Here is a 13926-nt window from a genome sequence, read left to right as displayed (position 1 = left end):
AGATGGATCCGCGGTATCGTCCGTCTTAGGAGCTAAATGAGTGATCCCGGTTGTAAGGAAGTTCGGGAGCGTCCTGTTTTCGAGGGCACTCTGGAATTGCACGGCTAAGGTCGCATGGCTGGCCGAGAACGCCTTTAACCAGTAGTGCTGCAATCCGTCGATCCCCGGACTTTTCCAGTTCGGAGCCCGACGGATCGCGGCAACCACGTCTTCCTCCGTAATGGCAATGGCGTTCATCGGCGTTATTCGAGCACATGCTTCCTCAACATCGTGCATCCATGCGCCCTCCTCATGTTCCACAGGTTCAGACCACAGCTGTCTCCAGAAGGCGACGAAATTGGCTGTTTCGGGTCTTTGTCCTGTGGGCTGTAGTTTTGGGCGCTCCAAGTTCCTATAAAACTTCCGTTGATCACTCATAAAGAGGCGATTCTGTTGATACCTCTCAACCCTCTCAGAGTACCGTCGGAGTCGCTTCCCCCATGCAGCGATCTTCTGCTTCAGTTCATCTATGCGCTCCGTAAGTTTGTGCCCGAAGTCCGGCTGGAACAGACGTACACCTGTCCCAGCAAAGGCCTCTTTTACGGAGCGCATAATTCTCGGGCGTGTGTTGCCCTCCCTGAAGCAGAGCAGTCTACCAATGAGGACTCTGGCCTGGGCGATCCGTCGTTCAATCCTTCTTTTCCAGGCTGGTTTCATATTATCCTTTTGGATATTACGTCCAGCCCGGGGCATTTTTGCGCCGGTATATCGGCATACTGCCAACGCAGCGCCAAACAGGATTGAACTCGTCTCTCCCAGATCACCGCTGCCCTCAAGGTACTGAGGCAGCAGTCCATTTGTGGCCTTAATGGCATCCCGCGTCGCCACATTTGGATATATCCGGGGAAGCTTCGGTCTCTCTTCGAGGGGAGTTCTTCGGATCTCTAGAAGCACCTCCTCTAGTATGCTCCTCATATGCTCTTATTATTATTATTATTATTCACGTCAGCTTATGTGCTTACGACTGTAATACTAGTTTGGCTGGCCAGAGAAATTTGATAAATGATAACTTGATAATTGACGTTGTGGTGCATTTACCGAGAGGTTGACTGCACTGCTTTCTTTCGGGTTAATTTAATTTCTTAACAATATTTTCCATCATTGGGAAGTTATTTGGAAATTCATTTATTTCCATTATATCATATATTATATTTATATCCATTATATTATTTTTATATCCATTATAGTTACTAAGTTTAATTTGGTGACATTCAGATTTAAAATTTTGTATTAATATGTTGTTAATCAAAATAATTATTTTTCAGGTGGTGTCATGTATTGGTCTGATTGGGGAGCAGTTCCTTGTATTGAACGGGCAGATATGGACGGTGGTAATCGCAAACGATTGATCTTTGGGAACATGACTTGGCCTAACGGTTTGGCACTTGATCTCGCTAACGACCGTATTTACTGGACAGATGGGGGTAACCGTACAATCGAATACGCCTTCCTTAATGGTACCGGACGCACCACTTTGATTGGTAAGTAATAGTATAGAATGTTGTTTGATTATTGTCTTGATAACTATTACATGGTTAATGTAAAATTATATTGTTATATGTTTATAAATAAATAAATAAAATATGCCTATATAGGTACTGCTCGAAATGTCGAAGTAAGAATTTGGCAACATATCATTATATGGGCAGATTATGATCAATTGGTAACGCTAATAAATAAACTTTAAAAAAAAAGCCAAGTCCGCTGCCTTTTATAAAAGTGGGCGATTGCTTAACCCACAAATTACAATGTAATAACATTTTATGGATTTTCTTTTAGGTCAACATCTTCCTCATCCTTTCGGTTTGGATTTGTATGGTGATGAAGTTATTTGGACTGACTGGGAAACACAATCGATACAAGCTGCCAATAAATATACAGGCGATAACAGACGAACATTAGGTGCCGGAGTAGCGGGCCTCATGGATGTGAGAGTATTTCACAAAGAACGAATAAGTGGTGTCAATCAGTACGTTGAACAGTTATATGAGTATTATAAAGCTACTTTAAAGTATTTATAAGTCAAGATAGTGACTAATAATAATTGACTTACAGATGCGGCAAGAATAACGGTGGCTGCTCGCATTTGTGCCTCTTGAAACCTGGGGGTCGTAGCTGCGCATGTCCAATTGGAATAAAACTCAATGTAAGTTCCAACTTAAACAATGAAATTATAAAATTAGGACGGTACAAACTTCAATACACTTGTTTATATGCGCGTTTTTTCTTGTTTTAAAATATAAAATATAAATAGTAACTAACTAGTAACTAAGTGAAAAAGTTAAACAATAAAACAATAATAATTAAACAACTTGTCATAATTAAAGATAACGTTGGTTAAATTACAATTAAGAGAATAGATACAATAAATAAAAAATGAATCTATATAAACATAAAAAAATATACTTATATTATCTGTATTTATTTTTGCAGAAGGATGGCAAAACATGCGCAAATGGTCCTACCAATTTCTTAATATTCGCTCACCGTCTAGACATTCGCATCGTGTCTTTAGATGTACCTTACCTTATTGATGTTGTTTTACCGTTACCACCGCTCAAAAATGCACTTGGTGTTGATGTTGATCAAAGAACAGGTGAGATTTTTAAAATATTTTCCTGAATACTATGTGATATGGTAACGTAATTAATGATACATTCCATGAACATAACAAAATGTTTCAAACGTTTTATGTTCATGGAACTCTCGGAACTATGCTCTTGGAACTATGCTCATGGAATAGCTTCTTAATATTATATTCAATATAAGCACGTAGCAGTTAATAGCTAGCGACTAAGCAGCTACTAATTGAGTTGTGCTTATTATATATATTATATGTTAAAAGTTATTCAAGTCAACTATGTTATACGTGTACTTCATGGGATGATTTCTTTTATGCAATGTACAATGCCAGAGAAGCTGGTGACTAACCTGATGGAAAATGGTAACCTTCATCTATAGACATAAACAACACCATGGATATCACAAAATATACTACGACTGAATATATGGTATATTGTCATGCAGTTCATAGGTTGCCAATCCTAAGAACTGCAATGTTATGTTTTCGTACTCTGTAAAAGTACAAAGTGCTAACTAAACTACGACGCAAATGACATTTCCAAATAACCTAAAAGTAATTTAAAACGTTCATTTCATAAGTTTGGGCTTCATACACTGCAACAGCGATGGTATTCTTGAGTTGGAGAACTTGGAGTCCCTCATACGGCTAGTGGTATTAAAACTGTCGCAGACTAACAGTAGGTACTACACAGCTATGTACATAGGTATAATACATGTGTTGTTATTTTCAGGGCACATATACTGGACGGATACTGGTGAAAGAAAAATTCAACGTTCAACTAAAGCCGGTGAGAATATAGAAACAATAATTGGTAAAGGGCTCAATACTGCAGACGGGATTGTGATAGATTCATCCGGTCGAAAGGTATAGTACATTCTCCGTCACTATTAATCAACACATTGACATAAAATCATAATTTCATTATATTCATTTTACAATTTACAGATATATTGGACCGACGGTGGACGTAACAGTATTGAGGTCGCTGAATTAGATGGAAGTAATAGAAAAGTTCTTGTGTGGACTAGTTTAGGTATGTATATAATATATACCCTTTCATGTTTTACTTTTTTAATTTTTCGTGAAATTCTATGAATTACTTATAATATTTACGAAAAAGATATAGTCAAAATTCTTACTTGCAAACAGATAGTGACAAAAATTATTATTTTCGCATTTGTTATAAAAGTGTTATATTTTTTTAATTATTATTTATTTTTTATTCTCATAGATTCTCCTCGAGCAATAGCGTTACATTATGAACATGGCTACATGTTCTGGTCTGATTGGGGGCATGCAGCTAAAATCGAAAGAGCAGACATGGATGGCAATAATAGGTAAAATAATATATAAAAATATGATAGACAAGATATTGTAATGTACACTTATGTTAAGTATATTTACATACATAAAGTGTTGTAATATTTTGTTTTTGTAGGTAGTAGGTAGGCGTATTTATTTCAGTTTTTAGTCACTAATAGGTTATATAAAAGCTTTCTTTTTTACTCTAGAAAATAAAGTTAAAAAAAATTTTTTTTGTAACTTCCATTTGTTTTAATCACTTACATTACAAAATTTAGGTTATAAATGATATAAAAAAACACTTGTACTTTTCCACTATAAAATTGGTATAATAAATACTTGAACTAATTCTATAATTTTATTACGTCTAGGCGTGTTATTGTGGATAACAATATCAAATGGCCGAACGGTCTTGCTATCGATAATGTAGAGGGTCGGCTGTACTGGAACGATGCGAAGATTTTAACGATTGAAAGCTCTGACTTCAACGGCAACGACCGTCGCACGGTACTCAGCAAGGTCTCGTATCCGTATGGCATTGTGATCGTGGGCCCACACATCTATTGGACAGATTGGAAAACAAAAGCACTGCACAGAGCTAATAAGACTAATGGAAAAGATCCGTTAGTTATTAGAGAAAAATTGGAAGGTCTTATGGATATTCGAGCTGTTCAGGTAAGTCTATGAGTTATGGGTCCAGCACGTTAAATTAAACAAGTACCTACAATTTTGATTTTGCATTTACTTTGTAAACTAAGTAATTTATTTTGTAATTGAATTTATCGTAAATTTAGAAATTAATTACATTAGAAATAATAATATTAGATAATCACATATACACGTAACTTTTAAGATTTTTTTCCTTTCAAGATAGGTTGTAGGAATAGAGGTTATATGGTTTATAAGGAACGGGAATTAACGCGATCATTTAAGTAAACTATGATAATTTAACTAAATTATTTCGACGTTTTGACTAGATACACTGGCTGTGGTCACGAGTAGACTGATGTAGCGCTGTCATGTCGCTGCTTCCAAGGCAGAAATTGTTAATTTTACCCACTCATTTTCTCACATTACACAAATTGTGTCATAATACTCAGGGTTTGATGATTGCGTTAAAACCCGTGTATAAACCATATCTAACTATCAGACGATAATAAATGTACCTAATACACCTTATAATTTTTTCAGGGAGAAAAAATATTAGAAAACGCCTGCGGTACAAACAACGGTGGCTGTTCGCACCTTTGCCTAAGATCGCCTCACGGCTACTCGTGTTCGTGTCCCACAGGAATACTGTTTGAAAACCAAACGGAACCAAATCCTAAGATCTGCAAAAAGCATCCCGATAGCTTCCTCTTGTTTGCGACAAGAACGAGCGTAGCAATATTATCGCTCGACACCCCGGAACAGTGGGACGTCACTTTACCTCTGACAGATGTACTAAATTCTATTGCTGTTGATTTCCACTGGGAACGTAAATTGCTATTTTATACTGACGTCAACAGTGATATTATAAGGTATCTACATAATTCTCACTAATATTATAAGTGTAAATTTGTTATCTCTTAGTGCTTTATTGGCTTAACCAATTACTGTGAAATCTGCTATACACTTCCTATATGTTATGTCCATGGTATTGCCCATGTCTATATGCGACGGTTACCACTTTCTATATGATAAGTCGGATTATTTGCCGTTCTAAGTTGTATAAATAAAAAATATGGGATGGGGAAGGACATAGGATATATTTTATGCCAGAATGCAATACATTTTTCCCAAAGAAACAGGTCGGAAAACTATAAACGATTTTGAGATGCTCATACTGTGTAACTTGTTAGTTGGACGCACTGTTTTAAGTTCAAATTATTTGTCGTTTTCTATTAATATTATATCCATTTGGGAAAAATGTTCATTTTTATTAGTATAACATTAACAATCATTAAGAAGACTTTTTTCCTTTCCTTTTCCGTGGGTGTCGTAAGAAGCGATTAAGGGAACTTAATGGTCGAGACATGGGCAGCAGCGTCCCTTTAAAAACATCGCCAAAGCCTAACTGTGGTCGCCAAACCGCCTGCCAACTATGGCTACTACTGGCAAAATTCCTATGTTTAGGAGTGCACTATACTTAATTTTTTTTTTCAGGTCAATCAACATGTTAAATATGAGTGAAACGAGAGTTGTAATAAAAGGCCGATTGGACAATCCAAACGGTGTTGGAATAGACTGGATCGCCAATAACATTTATTGGACGGATAACGAATTTAAAGTACGATAGATATAGCTTTTGCATAAATGCAAACACACTTTTTTAAAGATCAATAAAAAATTAAGAAATAATTAAATTAAATAAATAAATTTTAAGAAAGAATTAAATTGATAGTACTTTGTTTATAAAACATCAAATAATTTCAGGTAATCGAGGTGGCAAGATTGGATGGTTCATCAAGGAAGACTTTAATTAGTGATCTCACTGAACCTAGAGCTATTGCTCTATTTCCTGCTAAAGGGTAAGTAGTTATTTTGAACATTTTAATAATAGTGCTTTTCTGTCACTCACACCTCTATACAAGTGGTAAATGATGTAACGATCCATTTTCCCATCGTTCAAAAAGAACGAGACAGTATGTCTGCGTCTCATTCTATTTTATAGATAGCGGAAAGATACCATATTCAAGTAGTCAGTTTTTAATTATGTAGAGGACATGAACTAGAAGCATTCTACTTTATTTGGTTATCAGAAATAACAATGCTTGCTTCCATGAACTGCACAGTCTATAAGTGTATAGTAATATTTATCGTTTTGTAGAACCATATCTATAAAATTTTGTTACGATGGTTACAGCTAGTTCGCTATTCCTAGCAATATGTATGTGTATATTTATATTCAATGTAATATTTGTGTAATACAAATAGTACTTCGTTGGATATAAGTAAAGTGCCAATAAGGTACTAAGAAAAGTAATTATTACAGATACCTTTATTGGAGCGACTGGGGTGAAAACCCTTGCATAGAAAGGTCTTATCTAGATGGAAGTCAAAGAAAAACAATTGTGGCTCAAGATTTAGGATTCCCCAATGGTATAACCATCGATTATAGGGAGAGAAGATTATACTGGACAGATGCATTGAAAGACAGAATTGATACGTCAGACTTGAATGGACATCATAGGGTTCAGTTGGTGCCAGAAGCTAAAAATCCATTCGGTATGACACAGGTATGTGATTTTATAACTATTTTTATTATTCATTAATACATATTTTGTTAAGTATGTTTGAATTCAATCTGGAGGTTATGACAGGTTCAACGTCATCTACGGGTTTGCAATTATTGGAGTATTAGTCGAAAATTGGACATGATACATAAAATTTGGCCGTGAATTTAAGTTTTGTTGAGATTATAAACTATTATAGAAGCTTTTGTAATATTGTTTTGTGTAAGAAACGACCAGTGGTACAATGCCTTTAGAACATCACAAACGATTATATGATTCATGAATTGGTCTGTTTAGTCTGTGGCTATTGTTGTCGTCAAACGACTGGTAGAAAAGAATTCTTTATACTGTGATATATGCATAAAGTTTTGTAGTGTAGGTACATATTTTTCATTCTACTAAATACAGTGGTATATTTTCAGTTCAACGATTATATTTACTGGACGGACTGGTACAAGAAATCGATAATGAGAGCAGACAAAAGAACTGGAAAAAATATTACTGCTATAAGAACAGATCTAGAAATGCCGATGGAAATAAAAGCTGTATCATCTGAGAAGCAACACGGGTGGAATCCGTGCAAAGAAGAGAACGGAGGCTGTTCTCATCTCTGTCTGTTTAGGGCACACGATTATATTTGTGCTTGTCCAGATGAAGCCGACTCTAGACCGTGTGCAACAGGTAAGTTAGCTGTAGTTAAGTTAAATCAGTACATATTTAGATTTTGAATATAATTTAATTAGGAGGGGCAAGACTTCTCTGAACAGACTTTTACCAAATGTTCTGCTTGTTAACAGTACCAAAAACTCGCGTCGACTCCAAGATGCCATCACTGTATCCATCCAATTATGACTACGCTGATAATGAAGTTGGCGATAAGCTGGTGCCATTACCGACAGCGGTGCCAGAATCAAGCGTCGGCGCGATCGTAATTGTGGTGGGCATAATGATAACTCTCATCATCGGTATACTCGTGATAGCATTCGTTTGTGGTAAGTAAATTATGTTTTAACATACTTCTAAATTATTATTTTTCTAGATTATGTGATGAGCTTAAATATGTTGGAAGGAGTTAGTGGATTTTATCAAACAGTGGTTTTCCTGGTCTCTAACAACATGTAAACGGTGGATACTAAAGGAATTGAATATATTTATGTGGTTTAGGATTTTATAGTGATTTATGAGAATCCGAAGTTTAGCAATGAACAATTGAAGGTTGAAATGATGATGATACTTCTATCATTTTCACACATATATAAATAACTAAATACACCTATTTACATGCAGTTTTTCTTCAATAAAAATACAATATCTTTTTTTTTCTTTTATTAAGTTTTTTTCTTTTCCAATTGTAATCAAAACTATATTCTGATAAATAAATTAGAAGTACCTAACTAGATCTCGAATCACAAGAATACCTAGCTCGAGGCTTGTAATTTTTCTTTTAGATCGTTTATTTGTTTATTTAGGAAACACTAGGTGTCATATCGTATAGAAAGGTCAAAGATATGATCTGGGATAGAGTTGGCTGGAAGAAAATGCATGAATTAGTTGCACCGACAAGAGGAAATTCTTACACGAAAAGAGAGATTTGTTTATTGAACTTAGAAAGTGTAAAAGGCGGACTTAACATCATATGGCGTTGTCTACCAGCCAACCGTAGACATTAACAAAAAATATAATTGATGGTGCATCGTAATGATAAAAAAATAGACGAATATAGGATAGGATATATCATATAAATACATATGTTTATCATGATTGTAATGTCATGTCTGTTGTATTATTATAAAATTATAGAATTAATAATTAATTCGATTTAATTTTCAGTGAGGATCAACCGGGAACGCGGAGGCGATTTGAAGGAGAACTACAGCGAATCGAGCGGTCACATTTCTTTCCACAATCCTAACTACAGTTGCACGGCGGGCACTGGAGTCGAAGCCCTGGAACGTCGGCCCAACCGTTTCCAAGGCATTTTCAAATATGATAAAAATCAGGTATGCTTTTTCATACCTATACTACACTAATATAATAAAGTGAAAGAGTTTATTTGTTTTAACGTGTTAATCTCTGGAACTATCCATCAGATTGTCTATTTCTTTAAATTTGATAGTTCATTCCTTCAGGAAGATTATAAGCTATTCAATATCACCATATGACCACTGGCAAAGCCGGAGGATACAATTTGTTTACTATGAGAAAATATATATCAATATTAGTAAAAATATTGTTAAAATATGAAAATTATATTCTAATGTGTTGTGCTGTTAATATTTTGTCCAAAGAAAATAAAGCGGTAGCTCGTCATATTTTGATCATACATACATTATAAATATTTGAAAAGATTTTCATATTTTAATATGCCTATTTCCATTAGAGGCCATTTATATAATAGGATGAAGCAGAGGTCAAAGTACTAATGATTTCCGAAGCGCCAATTTAATGTAGTAAATTCGAAAACTACAACATTTGTAACGTCACACTACAGTAGAGGCTTCACACATGGATGTGATGTTTGTAACATAATTTATAGATGGCCCCTAATATTATTCTCATTGAATAAATGACATGTAAAATTAATAATATATAAAATATTTAGGAACGCGTGACGAACGTTTACATCCCGGAAGGGACGAGTTTACTGCCTCCACCGCCCCCGCCGCCGCACCGGCAGCCACCGTCGCGTCCCGCCACGCACGACGACTTCGAGCCGGTCACGTTACACCCATTCGCTTGAATTCACCAATAAAGCGAGATGAGCGAAATGATACGGATAAAGCTTACGGATAAAATCGAGTAGCTAGTAGTAGCGATGATAACATGATAATCAATGTAGGATAGTTGCGTCTACAACTAATGGAATTAGAACGGAGGCAGCTACGGATTCGAGGATTCAATTGTGACGCTTTTTTGCATATCGATCTCAGTTCGACTCGCCCTTTAATAGAGTCAATTTGATACAATAAAGAAAGCTACACACCTTATTTGCATTTAATACGAACGCGCGACGGAAGTGTACAAATAAAATGAACAGTAACCAAGTGTGAAATACAAAATGTACAGTTTACGACTGGGACGTAGTCAGTTGCGTTTGTATCTGTGAGCCTCCGTTCCTGCGGACGGTAGACAATGCACTCAATTAGATGCCCCTCTATATCTAACTATAGTGAATATTAGTACATATGTATGTTCCATATGTACTTACTATATCTGACAACAATAATAATGAACGTTATAGATTCTACATCGTGTTAAAATCTTGATGTGTTTGTTACATAAATAAGTAAGTTCATGTGTATATTTAATGAAATTTCATGTCAAATGCTGAACGATTTGTTGCACATAATATGCATACGGTCGGCCTATATTTTATATTTTGTAACCATGCGTTGCAATTCTGATGGTTTTAACCTTTAGTTGATAGGTAGCATTATCACTATTAAGTTTAATTGATTGCTATCAGTCTATTGTTGAATAAGTTTGCTCATTCCGATTTATATATCTATTCTAATAATTGTCAATTGCAGATTTGAAGAATATCTGAAAGGATATAATATTGTAGGTACCTACGTTAAGATCACGTTGTTAGTTAATAATATACTGATACCAAGTGCAATGTTAATTTGAAACATGGTTTCATTTGAAATGTCAAAACGTAGAATGGATTAGCAATTAGCTTATATTGAGCTAATATAAGTTGATAAACTTCCTAAGATACTGAATGCCGTCAGATATGTGGGTATGTGTTTTGTCATATTTAGAAAATGTAATACAGTCATATGAAATATGGTTAATGTTATAGTTTATAGATATAGGCAGATATTAGATAAATAGAAAATGAAGGCGACAATTTGCCATGTAAATAGACGTGTTTACTTACATTATTTAAAGAAGAATACCTACTCTCTATATTCGACATAAATTTTCAATAAAATTAAATGAAACCATAGGAATAAATTCTAAATAAATTTACCACGGTAGCACGCCAATACATTCAGAATTCCACCAGATGTCATTTGTGTTGGAGTTAGAGTTTTGAACGCTATGATACCGGAATGTGGATTTACTCTATTAAAATATTTTTGCGTGATACCGGGGTAAAAGAACTGAAGTATAAAATTATCAAGTATACATACATAATGAGTGGATTTAATATATTTTATATGGGAATGGAGTGAAAGAAATTAATTACTATTATTATTTTTATACAAGCCTCCTCCCTTTCAATACCCTTAGGCTCAAGGGGGTATAAGTGAGGACTGCTACTATATATTTATATATAAACTTACAATTACGATTATATAATAATAGATGTATAGAGGTATGGGATCACATGGATGTATTGTATATGAGGAATAGACAGTGGGACAAATCTCCTCGTACATCTACCGACCTCCTCGGACTGGTGGGTGGAAAATGTTTAATATGAAAAACAATACCACAAAATTTACAGTTTCCTAAACATTTGAGATAGCATATGATGGCAGTGTTTGTAGATTTTTTATATTTATTTTGCCGATTTCCTTAATAAAGAATTCACTCTTAGAATTAATTCACCAAGATAAATATGGTGACAATAAAATATCAATGTAAATAGTTAGTTTTAATTACGACGTTTTTTGTCAGACAAATCGATAATGATATTGCATTGTAAATAATAGTTTAATTATACTCGGTATGCTATACAGAGGCACCAGTGTCCTAAATCGAAACAATATTTCATTTCAACTAATGCGCCCACCAATGTCGTTGTTAGGGTTGCCACATAAGCATGCACCTTTCATATCAGAGCAATTCTTTAGCCTTTATCTAGAATATAACATTGGCTACGCTCTTGTATGGTTAGTTTGGAACTGTTCTCTATGTTACGACACCATAACTGAGTACAAAGAAAAAACACGAGGACACCTACTTGTACTTTTATTTGTACAAGTGTATAGTGTTACCATATTTTTTGTTCATTTCTGGATTAATTGCGTCTTGGAAACAAGAGGACGTAAATAATGTTTCACAGGGTGTTTTAATCTAAGGTAGAGTTAGGATGGGAGACAACTCCGACGACGAAATATATTTTTATTAGTTCTCAAGTTTATAATTGATTAGATGACGTTTTATTAAATAATGCACAGAACCTAAGCATGCAAACAAAATAAATATCTAAATCGTAAATAAAGTTCCTTTTTAACATTCGTAAAAGCAAAGTAAATGTAAAACGTCCACACCATATTTATGTTCTTTAAAAGAATAACTGTATAAATGTGTGGATAGCCTTATGATATTCTTGAAAAGTTACACAAATCCAGTTTACACTTAGCAAGTAATTGAACAATATCATTTTCATAGCATTTAATACGTGTCCAATTTGATTTTGTAAAAAATTATATATATTATGTTATTATGACTGTGAGGACAGAAAATCACTAAATCCGCCCCCGATTTAAAGTTACTAATACATCATTTATGTCTATCGAGACTATTTCAATAAAAAAGAAGAGATATTTCAACCCTCTTTCGTTTAACTACGTAATGGTTCGTCTAAAGGCGGATTTAGACTAAAAGAACAACTTAGATGATTGTTTGCAAGATTGTTGTTAAAGTTGAGCAATTGAGCAAAGAAACTATGCTGTCTCATGTTTAAACGAAAATTGGAGTTGGGGAAAAAGTGGTTTCGCTTGCTTGGTCTAAATCCACCTTAATATACCCCATGAATAATACGAATTAAAGAGGTTTGGAAGATCAACAGATAGCGAAGTGTTTCATATTAGTTCTAAGGATATATTTTATGTAAATCCGTTTTGTTATATAGCTTATAAGGAAAGAGACAGTTAAAATATGTGAGTGCTGTGATACCAGATGCTTTGTGAGATATAGAATGGGTAATCAACGATGACGGTTATTTGTTTATAGATATACATATAGTATATATACTATATTTATTTCGTTGATGTCCAAACCGTTGTAACGAAGTCGAATTAATCTGCGAAATGCACAAAGATGCACGCACATACTCAACGCACAATGCGTATTCATTCATTATATTCTTAAAATATTACAACTATTAATTTATAATTTTTTAATTAATAAATTCTAAAATAAATACAAAGTATTGTGCGATATGTGCCAAATTATTTATTATTATTTTTTATTACTTTGGATATAAAACTATGTATAGTGAAGTAATTAGGTAACGAATTAAACAGCTTTTACACCTTTGAGGGCCTCCTTAGCGAGGTGTTGAAACTGTTGTCTGATTTATTATTGTACTGAGAATTTAAAAATAGAAATTATTCGAATAATTGTTGTTTCATTTCTGAAATGTTAGTTACCTATACTAATATTATAAAGGGGAAGGATTTGATTTTTTGTATATTTGATTATCTATCTATCCTATTTAAGAGCTGCGCTCTTGTCGGTGGAGCTTTTGCCCTTCACTACGATTTTTAGCGAGTCTCTTTACCTCTTGATACGACACAACACCAACTCCTTCCTTGGTCTGCCTGATGTAACTATGTCTCGGTCTCCCTCTTCCCCTCCTTCCTTCTATTATAATGTTTAAAAGTTCGTCGTGTCGTATCAAGTGTTCCAACATTTTTCCCCTTCTGTCCTCAATAGTTCTAGTTTGATTATAATAAACTCAAAAACTGCTTAGCCGATTTTAAACTCCTTTTGCCTATAGAAAGCTACGCCGTGTGGTCTCGGCACAGAATGGGCTACTCCTTCCTTTCCCGTGGATGTCGTAAGAGGCTACTAAGGACATTTCATGGTCAAGAGATGGGCAGCAGC

The 13926-nt window shown here is 34.6% G+C and overlaps 1 protein-coding gene across 4 annotated transcripts in view; it reads left to right on the top strand.

Annotated features, from left to right (window-relative positions):
• LOC113509130 (low-density lipoprotein receptor-related protein 4) overlaps positions 1-13439 on the top strand; it is a 35687-nt gene extending 22248 nt beyond the window's left edge. For all 4 annotated transcript variants that reach the window (XM_052895610.1, XM_052895608.1, XM_052895612.1 and 1 more), the window contains exons 20-35: positions 1305-1520; positions 1819-2008; positions 2095-2185; positions 2473-2635; positions 3354-3487; positions 3569-3656; positions 3855-3960; positions 4297-4600; positions 5117-5445; positions 6071-6194; positions 6341-6435; positions 6900-7143; positions 7563-7821; positions 7938-8132; positions 8971-9140; positions 9743-13439. In XM_052895610.1, the coding sequence (XP_052751570.1) occupies positions 1305-1520; positions 1819-2008; positions 2095-2185; positions 2473-2635; positions 3354-3487; positions 3569-3656; positions 3855-3960; positions 4297-4600; positions 5117-5445; positions 6071-6194; positions 6341-6435; positions 6900-7143; positions 7563-7821; positions 7938-8132; positions 8971-9140; positions 9743-9880 (2846 nt within the window). In that variant the 3' untranslated portion in view covers positions 9881-13439. The remainder of the gene's footprint in view (positions 1-1304; positions 1521-1818; positions 2009-2094; positions 2186-2472; positions 2636-3353; positions 3488-3568; positions 3657-3854; positions 3961-4296; positions 4601-5116; positions 5446-6070; positions 6195-6340; positions 6436-6899; positions 7144-7562; positions 7822-7937; positions 8133-8970; positions 9141-9742) is intronic.
• The last annotated feature ends 487 nt before the right edge of the window (positions 13440-13926 follow it).

This window comes from Galleria mellonella, unplaced genomic scaffold, assembly GCF_026898425.1.
Source record: "Galleria mellonella isolate WM207_F2 unplaced genomic scaffold, CSIRO_AGI_GalMel_v1 utg300, whole genome shotgun sequence".
In the NCBI taxonomy this organism is placed as follows: domain Eukaryota; kingdom Metazoa; phylum Arthropoda; class Insecta; order Lepidoptera; family Pyralidae; genus Galleria; species Galleria mellonella.
Note: the sequence above shows the minus strand (reverse complement) of the source record. Positions and strands in the feature narration are given on the sequence as shown.